The sequence below is a fragment of the Arachis hypogaea genome, chromosome 7 (genome assembly GCF_003086295.3).
Source record: "Arachis hypogaea cultivar Tifrunner chromosome 7, arahy.Tifrunner.gnm2.J5K5, whole genome shotgun sequence".
Lineage (NCBI taxonomy): Eukaryota > Viridiplantae > Streptophyta > Magnoliopsida > Fabales > Fabaceae > Arachis > Arachis hypogaea.
In genome coordinates, this window is record NC_092042.1 from 1,965,504 (window position 1) to 1,978,836 (window position 13,333).

The 13,333-nt window shown below is 29.7% G+C and overlaps 1 protein-coding gene across 1 annotated transcript; it reads left to right on the plus strand.

The window, feature by feature from the left end:
* Positions 1-9,598: 9,598 nt before the first annotated feature.
* Positions 9,599-12,964, plus strand: LOC112701869 (receptor-like protein 7). Its single transcript, XM_025752650.3, has one exon. The coding sequence runs from the start codon at positions 9,658-9,660 to the stop codon at positions 12,772-12,774; it is 3,117 nt and encodes a 1,038-aa protein (XP_025608435.1). The 5' UTR covers positions 9,599-9,657; the 3' UTR covers positions 12,775-12,964.
* The last annotated feature ends 369 nt before the right edge of the window (positions 12,965-13,333 follow it).

Below are 13,333 nucleotides of genomic sequence, written 5' to 3' on the forward strand. Positions count from 1 at the left end.
GTAATCAGTTGATTCTTAATCTCATTTCCCTTCCTATTTGTGCACCAAACTCTTGTAGAGAAACCTGCAGTCTTAGCGTAGTTCCTGTAAAATTTTCTGGCATCTTCAAGGGTCGTAAAGGTCATTCCGACCTTCGGAACAAGCTCGTCATCAACAACAGAGAGAGGCTGCAGAATACACCTGGTCAGAACTGTGAATACACCCATAGATATGATACAAATACACCCAATCATGTCTAATATGATACACCCAAACCGAAATAATTCAACTACAGAATGACCTTTAAAGCCATAAACTGTCAATACACAGGCTGCAGAATACACCATGTCAAAAACTAAAAACACACCCAATCATGTCTGATATAATACACCTGAACAACAACAACTCAATTAAAAATAACAAAAAACCAGTAAAGTGTATATACACCCACACGTATAGCTAAAATACACCCAAAGAAGAATTGATCTACACCCGAGCGTCTGCTATAAATTCCAGGTAATTAAACAATGTTCAGCAATTTTTAAACTACACAATGCTATACAAATTACTGTAAATCAAACCTCAGGAACTTCGTTAGATTCAAATTCATAATCCACATCGCCTGGATTCAACACAGAATCTGAGCTTGAAGGATCCATCATCTTCAAAACGAGTTCGAACTTTGATTTCAGAAAACAACAAATCAAAAGAGAAAACGAAGCTCGAGTTGCAGAGAGAGAAAAAGAGAACGTAAACGAAGAACATACCAGTGAGAAAAGAAGAGGAAAAGATCGATGGAGAAGAATGAGGGAAGACGCGCGAGAAGAAGAACAACCAAATCTCAAAATAACGAAAACGAAGAAGGAAACAAATATTTTAAATTTGGAAGTTAGATATACGCGGCATATTATATAGCGCGTGTAATCAACGTAGGTGGAGGAGCGCGTATTTTAAATTTATTGTTTAATAAACTTGTAAAGTATACAAGCCCTAATGGCTTGTATGCAGAGCTTTTCCGTTTTATTATATATATATAAATTATTATTAGCTAATTATTTTAATTCTAGAGTCTTCTATTTATACATCTTTATTTTATATATATCTTTTATTTTACAACATATGATACCTCTTTTACTTTAATTATCAGTTTTTTTTTCTGGTCACTTGGTCGTGACTTTTAATTATCAGTTTGTGAAACAAAAATGTATAGTCTTGTTGTCGTGCAACTTTTGTTGGTTACTAAGCAATGCAACGTTTGGGTCCACACAGGCATTAGTATGTTACTCGACGCTGTATTTTTGGGCTCTTAATGGGTCTACACCATTTTTTTTTGGGTTACCTATAGGATCGTCCAGTCCAACAGAACAAAAATTAATCCGTCGCAAATATGAACCCTTTTTTTTTGTTTGCATCAGAGTATCCATCAGGCCAGAAACCCAATAACTAATCCCTCGGATACTACAGAAGCAAAGTGGGCAACTCTCCCAAGCAAGAAAGTTTCATTCTCATCCTCCAGTGAATATTAAACTCGGAAGAAATGGTTAAGGGACACAGACCCTCATCCATCTGTGCCAACTTGCGTTGGTATATGAACTTTATTTAAGGATCTGTCACTGACCAATAAATTACTGCATGCATAAGGTAAGATTTAAACTTCGGATACCTAAATAGACGAATGAGTTGATAACTTAACCCACCCAAATTAATTAATGGTTCTATACTTCTATTGCTAAGAGCTCTATATAAAGAGGAAAAAAAAATATTTTTTTAAGGCATATATTGTATGGTAATTTTTAAATTAATAAATTATATGGGCCAATTGTCAACTTCAAAACTAAAGATGAATTTCCAAGTTTTTTTATCAGAGTAAATATGTAAATTCTCAAGTTTAATTGTATAATTTTTAATAATTTTTTATCATTTTAAAAGGTCTTAAAATGAATCGGTTCTTTTGTAAAAGAAATAATTTGTATTATAATAATATTTTTTAAGACTTAATTGTTGTATAATAAAATTTAGGTTTAATTAATTTATTGGTCTTTATAATTTTATCAAATTTATAATTATATTTATATATATATATTTTAATTAGGTCTTTATACTGTTTTTAATTTTGTAATTAGATATTTTTTATGTAAAAAATATTAAAATTAATAGAATATTTCTTTTAAAAAATATGTGATCAAAAATTTAATTAAATTCTTAATTATGAATACTTTTAATTTATAAAAAATTATTCTATTAACTCTAATATTTTTTATTCTGACAAAGACTAAATTATAAAATTAAAAACAATATAAAGACTCAATTAACAAAAAAAAATTTAATTATAAATTTGATAAAATTATAAAGAATAACAGAATAATAAAACTTAAAATTTACCAAAAATTTATTTATCTAGTATAGAATATAAATATTAGATTTTTTGTTTAAAATACAGAAAGACCAATTTAACTAATAAAGATAATTATAAAAAAACTTTTAATATAATAAAAAATATTTAAAACTAAAATTTGTAATTTAAAATCGTTGAACACCAATTTAAATATTTTCTCTAATTTTTTTTATATCTTGCAATAGGAATATAGGATCACGTCAATTCATCCCAGCAAATACGACGTTATTACAAATTTTCAAACCCTTTCCTCACTTCACACGCTTGACTGTTGACTCAGTTGACTGCTTGACTATCGGGAGTGGGGAGCTAATATAAATAAATATAATAATATAAGTATTATTTATACAATAATATCTAGTGTACTATTCCATAAAGAAAATTTTAATTAACTCTATACTTTTTAAAATCATTATCACGCTACTTTCAAGTTTCAAGTATATTGGGTAATAATATTTATGACTATTCTACTTATTATTTTAAAAAACATATATAATAAAAATAAAAATAAAATATGTAGACTGTTTACTATATATAATAATTTGATATATATCACTACTCTTATAATGTTTTTATTAACTTCATAATATATTAACAGATAATAATAACAATACCAAAATATTCACAATTTATTTTGTTTGATTCAAAGAATATTTCCAATATATCTTTCTTATTACATAATTAACTATTGTAGTAGATAATTACAATATAAGAAAAACGGCATTAAAACTAATTTTTGTCATAAATGATTTCATTTCCCTTTAATAACAAATCCTGTGTTATTTTTTCAAAACAAATTGTATTGAATTGATACTCTCATTCCAACTCTTCTTTCTCGTTTGACTCGATTCAAAGACTAATGAAATGAAATTATTTTCCAACACGCATGCATGACGCTATTTCCATATGTAATTTCTAATCATTTACATATAAACTATTAACGTGAATTCATGGACAAAGACGTTTGGTCAGTCAAGCTAGTGAAACTTCTATTTTAAAATGGAAGGAGCATTTTTTTTATTAATTAATTTTAACAAGACTCATTTCATCATGTAAAAGAGGAATTTTTTTATAAAATTTATTAGATTTAAATCATTAAGAATATAAATTTATTAGTCTTTATTCTTGTGAGATAACTTTTAAAATTAAGTCAATATTACTTAATTATGACTAAATAAAACAACTAATAAAAAGTGCTTCTCTTAATTGTTAATTTGATATCAGATTTCGAACTGTATTATTATTTTTCTTTTACTTCAATAATTAAAGGCAAAAATTAACAACACAGCTAAGAAAGATTTGAGAGAAACAATGTCTGCAAGAGACGGGTTAAGTGAAATTGCTTAATTATGATCACATTATATTCCTTCTAAACATTTTTTTTTTCATTTTAGTTTTGAAATAATAAGAATGAACAAATCATTTAAATTTAGATTATTGTTCTCCTAAAAATTTCATCTAATTACAAATTTAAAACCAGTGTAAGTTTTCAATTAAAATTTTTTAAAGTATATATAGAGACCTTTAATACAAATTTAAGTAAATTATAAAGACTAACAAAATAATTCAATCTTTATATCAAATGTCATCGGTTATTAGAAGAAAAAAAATAATTATAGTGCATGCATTCTAATTAAATAATTATTTATTATTTCTAAATTTTTAATAAAACTAAATTACATTTCATTTTATATATATATCCCAGCAAAGACGTTAGAAAATCTTCAAAGTAAATGGACATTTCTTCTACACACCTTCCCTTAGCTTGTGTCTGCTTGCATGACTTAGGTTCTACTTTAATTTCTGTTGACTTTGGACTTTGTTTCTCGATTATCCCATGCATTCTCATCACTAACCAAACGACATTTTTCTAAACTATCCACCGTGACATTAGTTTTTGCATTATTATGTTGTTAATCACAAATCTTACATAAATTGCTTGTGGAATGAGGAAGACTTGAGATGATGTTGTTGAAGCGTTCGACAAAAGAAAAAGTTGGCCTTGCTACATATTAATAAAGAAAATGCTATATGTACAATACTAATCAGCCTTTAATCGGCCTTTATTAATATTTAATTATTTTTTATTAATACATATCTGCAAGTTTTGGTGATATTTGTACTTATTATATTTATAATTGTCTCTCCAATATATTATATTTTTATGTTTTCATCATTCAAATTAAACAACACGTTAGTTTCAACTCTTTCACTTAATCATACCGTTTAGTGTCCCAACTTCTAACCGACCACACACTTGTCAATATCTTTGCTAATTTCTTTTTTATTTTAATATAAACTAAGCTAAAAACAGAGAAGATAATAATCATTAAAAACAGATATTATAGAGATGAGAAAGTTGAACAAGGATAAAGACTATCCGACAGGTTAAGAACTAATTTATTGTAGATCTAAGCTCCATTTAAAGGTTTGTCGTATGTCAATACATTGATGCATACACAGTGCAAAATTCAAACTTCTGACAATTATTTAAACCAACTAGTAAACTATTTATTAAGCTAACCCAACTTGATTTGCACCTCTTTTACTTTAATTATCAATTTTTTTTTGTTGGTCGTGACTTTTAATTATCAGTATGTGAAACAAAAATGTGTAGTCTTATTGTAGTGCAACTTTTGTTGGTTACTAAGCAGTGCAACTTTTTGTTCCACATAGGCATTAGTATGATACTGTTCGACGTTGTATTTTTGGACTTTTAATGGTTCTATACTTCTATTGCTAAGAGTTTTATATAAGTTTACAAATTACATATGTTGCAATAAAGAGAAAAAATAAATTTGTTTAACGATATAATGTGTTGTGATTTTTAAATTAATTTCAAAACCAAAGATGAATTTCCAAGTTTACTTTTTTATCAGAGTAAATATGTAAATTTCCAAGTTTAATTGTATAATTTTAACATTTTTTTATTATTTTAAAAGATCTCGAAATGAATCTATTCTTTTGTATTAAAAATTATAATAATATTTGATAAAATTGTGAAAGGAGAGAATAATTAATTAAAAGAACCACACACCGAGTACTTAAGTACCAATTACAATATATATAGCAAAAGAGAAAATAAATTACTAACTAATAGTGCTATAATTATGTCTAACAAACTAACCAACTTGACAGCTATATAAAAAACAAACTCTATTATGTTACATCTCCCGCAAGCTGGTATTACGTGGTTTATGCAAATCAAGTAATCCCAGCTTGGAAAGCAAATGAGAGAATGGTCCTGGAGGAAGGGATTTAGTGAATAGATCAGCCGGTTGTTCACTGGAGACAACGTGCCTAAGATTAGAAACCCCTTCTTTGAACTTGTTTCGAGCCACATGACAATCAATCTCAACACGCTTGGTTCTTTCATGAAAGACAAGATTTGAAGCAATATAGATAACAGATTTATTATCACAGAAGATATCAACCGGAAGAGGAGGAAAAATGTTGAATTCCTTTAGTAGTTTGAGTAACCAAACGAGTTCACAAGTGCCATTAGCAAGGGCGCGATATTCTGCTTCTGAGGACGACCTTGAAACTGTAGCCTGCTTCTTACTCTTCCAAGAAATAAGAGTTGACGCGGAGAAAGATGCGTGCGGCGGAACTTGAGCTGCCGGCGGCAAAAATATAAAAGGAGATCCTGTACTTGAGCAGCGATCTTCAAAAATGCGTGCGTATGACGCAATAACTTCAAATGGCGCATAGAGCGCGATAAAAAAAAGAGGGCGCGTGGAGCGCAATAAGAGTGTAGATGAAACTGCTAAAACATATGCAGATTAAACTGCTGAAACAAAATGCAGATGCTATACTTGAGTAGCGATCTTTAAAAATGCGTGCGTATGACGCAATAACTTCAAATGGCGCATAAAGCGCGATAATAGAGTTTGTTTTTTTGTATAACTGTCAAGTTGGTTAGTTTGTTAGACATAATTATAGCACTATTAGTTAGTAATTTATTTTCCCTTTTGCTATATATATTGTAATTGGTACTTAAGTACTCAGTGTGTGGTTCTTTTAATCAATTATTCTCTCCTTTCACAATTTTATCATGGTATCAGAGCTCTATGTCCGAAAGGTCAAGAGTTCGATCCTTGGAGAACCCCAAAAAAATGAAAAAGAATAGAAAATCAAGCAAACCCAAAAAAAGAGGCTCTTGCTTGAGGGGAAATGTTAGAGATATAACCATTAATGTTACCTTCTCCTATCAGCTTAAGCTTTTGGGATGAGTGGTTTCATAACAATATTTTTTAGGACTCAATTGTTGTATAATAAAATTTAGATTTAATTATTTTGTTATTTTTTATAATTTTATCAAATTCATAATTATATTTCTATATTTTTTTTCAATTGAATTTATACATTTTTTTATATAATTAGTCATTTTCATATCAAAAACGTTAAAATTAATGAAATATTTTTTTAAAAAATATGTGGTTAAATATTTAATTAAATTTTTAATTATAGATACTTTTAATTTATAAAAAATATTCTATTAATTTTAATATATTTTATACTGATAAAGACTTAATTACAAAATTAAAAATAATATAAAAAATTAACTAAAAAAATATAAAAACAATTATAAATCGGATAAAATTATATAAACTAACATAATAATTAAACTTAAAATTTACTAAACAATACTATATTATTATAATATATTTTAATTCTTTTTTATATCTTGCAATAGGATCACATCAATTCATCATCCTAGCAAATAGGTCGTTATTACAATTTTCCCAACCCTTTCCTCACTGCACGCTTTACTGGTGATAATGTTGCAATTGTGAGGAGTGTATGAAGTTAGTCTCATATCAAAGAAAGCAAGAAAGAGTGAGAGCTTATAAGATGAGAGACCCATTAACTTACTGTTTTAATGTTTTGAGTTGGATATGGTGTCTTCTCATCTTATGTTCTCTCGCTTGATTTTTCTCGGTGGTCGAGAACTCTCCACGGTTGGCCTAACATTAAGAATATAAATTTATTAGTCTATCTTTATTCTTGTGAGATAACTTTTAAAATTAAGTCGATATTACTTAATTATGACTAAATAAAACAACTAATAAAAAGTGCTTCATTCTCTTAATTGTTAATTTGATATCAGATTTTTAAAGTATATTATTATTTTTCTTTTACTTCAATAATTAAAGGCAAAAATTAGCAACACAGCTAGAGAAAAATTTGAGACAAACACTGTATGCAAGACATGGGTTAAATGTGATCACCTACATTATATTCCTTCTAAACATTTCCTTTTTTTTTCATTTTAGTTTTTAAATAATAAGAATGAAAAAAACATTTAAATTTATATCGTTGTTCCCCTAAAAATTTCATCCAATTACAAATTTAAAATCAATGTAGGTTTTAAATTGAAAATTTTTAAAATATAGAACCTTTATTACAAATTTAAACAAATTATAAAGACGAACAAAAAAGCGAAAAGATAAAGTAATATAAAAATTTGATAAAAAAATGTGTTTATTTTATTAATTTTTTTGTGTAAATTGTGCAAGCAGAAGAAGATATTATTAGTTATAGTTTCACTACAGCTATATATATAAAATGATTTGCTTCCACCAAAAGTTAAGTTATTTGTTTAGTTTGTACTAATTAGTAGAATTTATACAAAAATATACTATGTAAATTAGGTATTTTAGATGAGAATTATAATGTTCGTGTGCTATGTAAAAAAAATGTTAAAAGTACATATCATCTATTTGTGTCTTGTGAGTTTAGATAGCAAGTGTGGTATGTCTAGATTCATGATGTAGGTCGTTGCTGGATCATTCTATGTAATTTAAAGGAACATTTGGAGTGGGTGATGACTTTTTCTTTATCATTTGGAGCTTAGAACGAAATCAAAGAGTCTTTTAAAATAGGACTTCAAGGATTGCAAAAGTGATTGTTTTATTAGTTAAGTATTATAAAGATTGGAGTGCTGTCAATTCCATCCGTTATTGATGATGTCGAAAATGATGTAAAAGTTGGCAATAAATTTATGTTCTAATTTTATTTTTGTTGCTGTAATTACTTGTTCCACCATGTTGTGTTAAATTCGTTTATTTCAAAAAAAAAAAAAAATCAATCCTTATCAAATGTCATGGATTATCAGAAGAAGAAAAAATAATTATAATGCATGCATTGCAATTAAATAATTATTTATTATCCCTACCATTTTCAATAAAACACAATTACATTTCATTTTATATATATATCCCAGCAATGACGTTAGAAAACCTTCAAATTAAATGGACATTTCTTCTACAACACCGTGTGCTTGCATGACTTAGGTCCTACTTTCTTTTGACTTTGGATGCATTTGTTTTCCACTTTCTTTCTCGATTATCCCATGCATTCTCATCACTAACCAAACCATATTTTCCTAAACTATCTACCGTGACATTAGTTTTTGCATTATTATGTTCTTAACCACAAATCTTACATCTATGGCTTGCAGAATGGAGAAGACTTGAGATGGTGTTGTTGAAGGGCTGGACCCAAAAAAAAAAAGTTCATTTAGAATAATGTTTGGAATACGGTTAACACTCATATGTAATTATTTTATATAAAATTGATAGTTAAAATTTATTAAATAATAATTTAATCAAACTTATCAAATCATCTAATTATTCTCAAATATCAATTTTATAGAAACACAACTGCATGCGAATTTTTATTTTTGGCGTATTAAATATAAAAAATTACATGAAATTAATTTTTAAACGGTTAATATTAGTTAATTTTTTTATTGTAAAATTATTTTTTCAAAACTTTTTTTTAAGAAATTTAAGATTGATGATTAAAATTTAGAATATAAAATTTACAATTTAAAATTTAAAATAAAAAAATTGATATTAACGGTAAAAAGTACTAACTCTCTAATTAAACTCATATTATATTATTGATAATGATAAAACGAAAATGATGGTGGATGTATAAAGAAATGTTTGTCTATTGTATTGCGTGAATATAATGACCAAAAATGAAAGAAATAGTCAAATTATAGGGTACGTATATATACTTATAAATGATCCTTATTTGAAGGTCTAAATTAAAGTCGTCCATCCTGTGTATGGTCAAGTACTTAAGTTAAACACGGATTAATGATTAATGATAGGAGAACAATAATAAAGTCCATAACATTAATTCCAACATAATTAGATGGCTATAAATAGATGGTTCTTGATTGATGAGTGGCATACCAATACCATTCTGCAATTAAAGTAAAAAGCCATTACATATACACTTAGCTTGTTGTCGCACAATAATAATAATCAATGGGGTCTTTTATTAGAGTGTTGGTTTGTGTGCATATGTTTATGTTGTTCCACTTTTTTGCATGTTTGTCTTCTCATCATTCATGCCATTCAGAGGAGTGTTCTGCATTGCTTCACTTCATCAACACTGAACTCAGTAATGACACTTACTCTTCTTATGAGGATGACTGCTCCCATGTTTATCCAAAGACGAGTACGTGGAAAAATGGGACAGATTGCTGTTCATGGATGGGTGTCACGTGCCATTCTGTGTCTGGTCATGTGATTGGCCTTGATCTTAGTTGTAGTACACTTGAAGGTAAAATCCATCCTAACACCACTCTTTTCCATCTTACTCATCTCCAAACACTCAACCTTGCTTTAAATAATATCTCTGGACCTGAATTGCCATCTCAATTTGGTAGATTTGTGAGTCTCACACACCTCAACTTATCTGCTTGTGATTTCAAAGGTGATATTCCATCCCAAATCTCACACCTTTCCAAATTACAATCACTTGATCTCTCTTGGAATGATGCTTTGATATGGAAAGAAATCACCTGGAAGAGAATGTTGCAAAATGCAACTGATTTAAGAGAGATTGTACTGGATGGTGCTGACATGTCTTCCATCACTACAACTTTCTCCAATTGGTCTTTCTCTTTGGTTACTCTTAGTCTTGTTGATACTGGAATAAGGGGACATTTGACAAGTCACATTCTTTGTTTACCCAATCTTCATGAGCTCTATCTATCTAACATTCAAGTCCATGTTCCAAAGTCAAATTGTAGTACTTCTCTTAGTATTTTGGATCTTTCATGGTGTCAATTCACAAGATCACAAATTCCTCCTTCCTTTTCTAACCTCACACATCTAACTTCTTTGGACTTGTCTTTAAGCAACCTCGATGGTTCATTTCCATCATTGTTCTCAAACCTTCAATATCTCACTTACTTGGACCTTTCACACAATGCATTTAGTGGCCCAATCACATCATTGTTAACAAACCTTCAACATGTCACTTACTTAGACCTTTCATACAATGAATTCAGTGGCTCAATCCCATCATTTCTCGCAAACCTTCAACATCTCACTCACTTGGACCTTTCATTCAATGCATTTAGTGGTCCTGTTCCAAACTTTCTTGGTCAGTTGACCAAATTACAAAAACTCATACTTAGCAATAACAATTTGGGTGGGAAGTTATTGCTATCATCATTAGCTAACTACTCAACTCAAATTTTCATCTTGGATTGTTCTCATAATAAGTTTCAGGGGCCTCTACCTAACACAATAACAGGTTTTTCAAGTTTGACTAAACTGTATTTAAATGATAACTTGTTGAGTGAGACAATTCCATCTTGGTGTTTCTCTTTACCATTTTTGACCATCTTAGATCTATCAAATAATCAGTTTACTGGACACATGAGTGCAATCTCATCCCATTCCTTGCAGGCTCTAAGCTTATGCGGGAATAAGTTACAAGGAAATGTTCCAGAATCAATGTTTAACCTTGTAAATCTCAGGGCCTTGTGTTTGTCAGGCAATTGGAGTGGTCCGCTCCACTTTTCACTTTTTTCCAAGTTTCGAAACCTTGGATCTCTTTCTCTTTCAGGTTTTAATTCATTTTTACCATGTTCTGAAACCAATGCCGGTCACCAGTTCACCTCCTTGTTGGAATTGATATTGTTTCAGGTTGATTTAACTAGTTTTTCCAAAATCTCATGCGAATTTCCATTGTTGCAAACTCTCGAATTATCAGAAAATAATCTTGAAGGAAAAGTTTCCCAATGGATACATGATATGCATTCATTAGAGTATTTGAAACTTTCACATAACCAGTTGTCATCTGTAGGCCAATTCCCATGGTATCAACTTCTATACCTTGACCTTAGTTTCAACTTGTTGAGTGATGACAGTATTTCCTTAATTTGTAATGCAACTTCTCTCCAGATTCTCAATTTGTCGCACAATAAGTTCAGAGGCACCATTCCACAATGCCTTGCCAATTCATCAAACCTTAAGGTTTTGGATTTGCAGATGAATAAACTTCATGGCACTCTGCCAAGTACATTTCCAAGGAATCTCATTTCATTGAATCTCAATGGGAACCAATTGGAAGGCCATTTGCCTAGATCTTTGTCCAACTGCAAACATTTGATGGATTTGAATCTTGGCAACAATCAAATAGAGGATACATTTCCAAATTGGCTTCAAAGATTACAGAATTTGAGGATATTAGTTTTACAATCCAATAAGTTGTATGGACCCATTGTCAGTTTGAAAACCAAAGATGCGTTTTCCCATTTACTTGTTTTTGATATCTCGTCCAATAACTTTAGTGGCCAATTACCAAAATCCTACATAAAAAGTTTCCAAGCCATGAAGGGTGTTTTTGGAGCAGAAGTGCAAAGCAGTTTTGATTATTTCGAAACTTCTAGTTATGGTGGTATTTATTGGATAAACTTTCAGAACTATGAGGATTCGTTGTCTGAAACAATTAAAGGGGTTAGATTAGATTTTGAGAAAATTCCAACCATTCTTGCCGTCATTGATTTCTCAGGAAACAAATTTGAAGGAGAGATTCCAGATGTTATTGGAAAGCTTCATATACTCAAAGGCCTCAACCTTTCACATAACAGACTTGTTGGTCATATTCCCCACTCTTTGGGAAATTTGACGAAACTGGAATCATTGGATCTCTCCTCAAATATGCTTGCTGGGAATATTCCTACTGAATTGACAAATCTGAACTTTCTTGAAGTCTTGAATCTTTCCCAAAATCAATTGGTGGGACCAATACCCAGAGGAAAACAGTTTGATACATTTTCAAAGGATTCCTATCAGGGAAACATGGGGCTCTGTGGATTGCCATTGTCAATTCAATGCAACAACAATGTCCCTTTGCAACAAGATCCACCTTCTGAGGCTGAAGACAAATTTGGGTTTGGTTGGAAACCAGTGGCAATAGGATATGCATTTGGAATGATGCTTGGAATTGGGTTGGGATATTGTGTTTTCTCAATTGGAAAGCCTCAATGGCTTGTGATCCTCTTTGGAGGCAAAAGAATCAAAAGGAGGAGCCGTGGAAACCGCCGTGCAAGAACCACTCTGTTTCAGCTTTTTGTTGTAATGTAAATGTGCAATAATAATTGTGTCATGTGGTGTTGTCTTTTTATATTTTGTTTGAGGCTGTAATTTGGTTATTTCTGTTGTTTACATTATATGTTGTATGCAAGTCTTGGTGATATTATACTTGCTATTTCTTACATATTTGTAAGTGTGTTGTTACATATATATGATGTTGGAAGTAAATTATGTTTTTAAAGTATATAGTCGTCTCTCTAATATAACATCTTTTTCTCTTTTCGTGCAAATCCAACAACATTTTTTGCTTCATTCTACTTTTTAGTGTTCTAACTCCAAACCAAGCACATATTTGTCAATATCTTAAGTAATTTGTTTCTCTATTTTAACTTAAACTTGGCCATCAAAGCTCAAAAAAGAGAAGATAATTGTTACAAAAACAGATATTATAGAGATGTGAAATTGAACAAGAAAATAGCAAAGTAAGAAGCAGCTTTTTGCAATAAAACTAGGTTCTGCCTTTAATGTTGATTCGTAGATTTTTCATTTCCATGAATCTAAAAAATGGAATTTCAGATTGTCCAACTAATAGTATCATTTTCCAAATAAT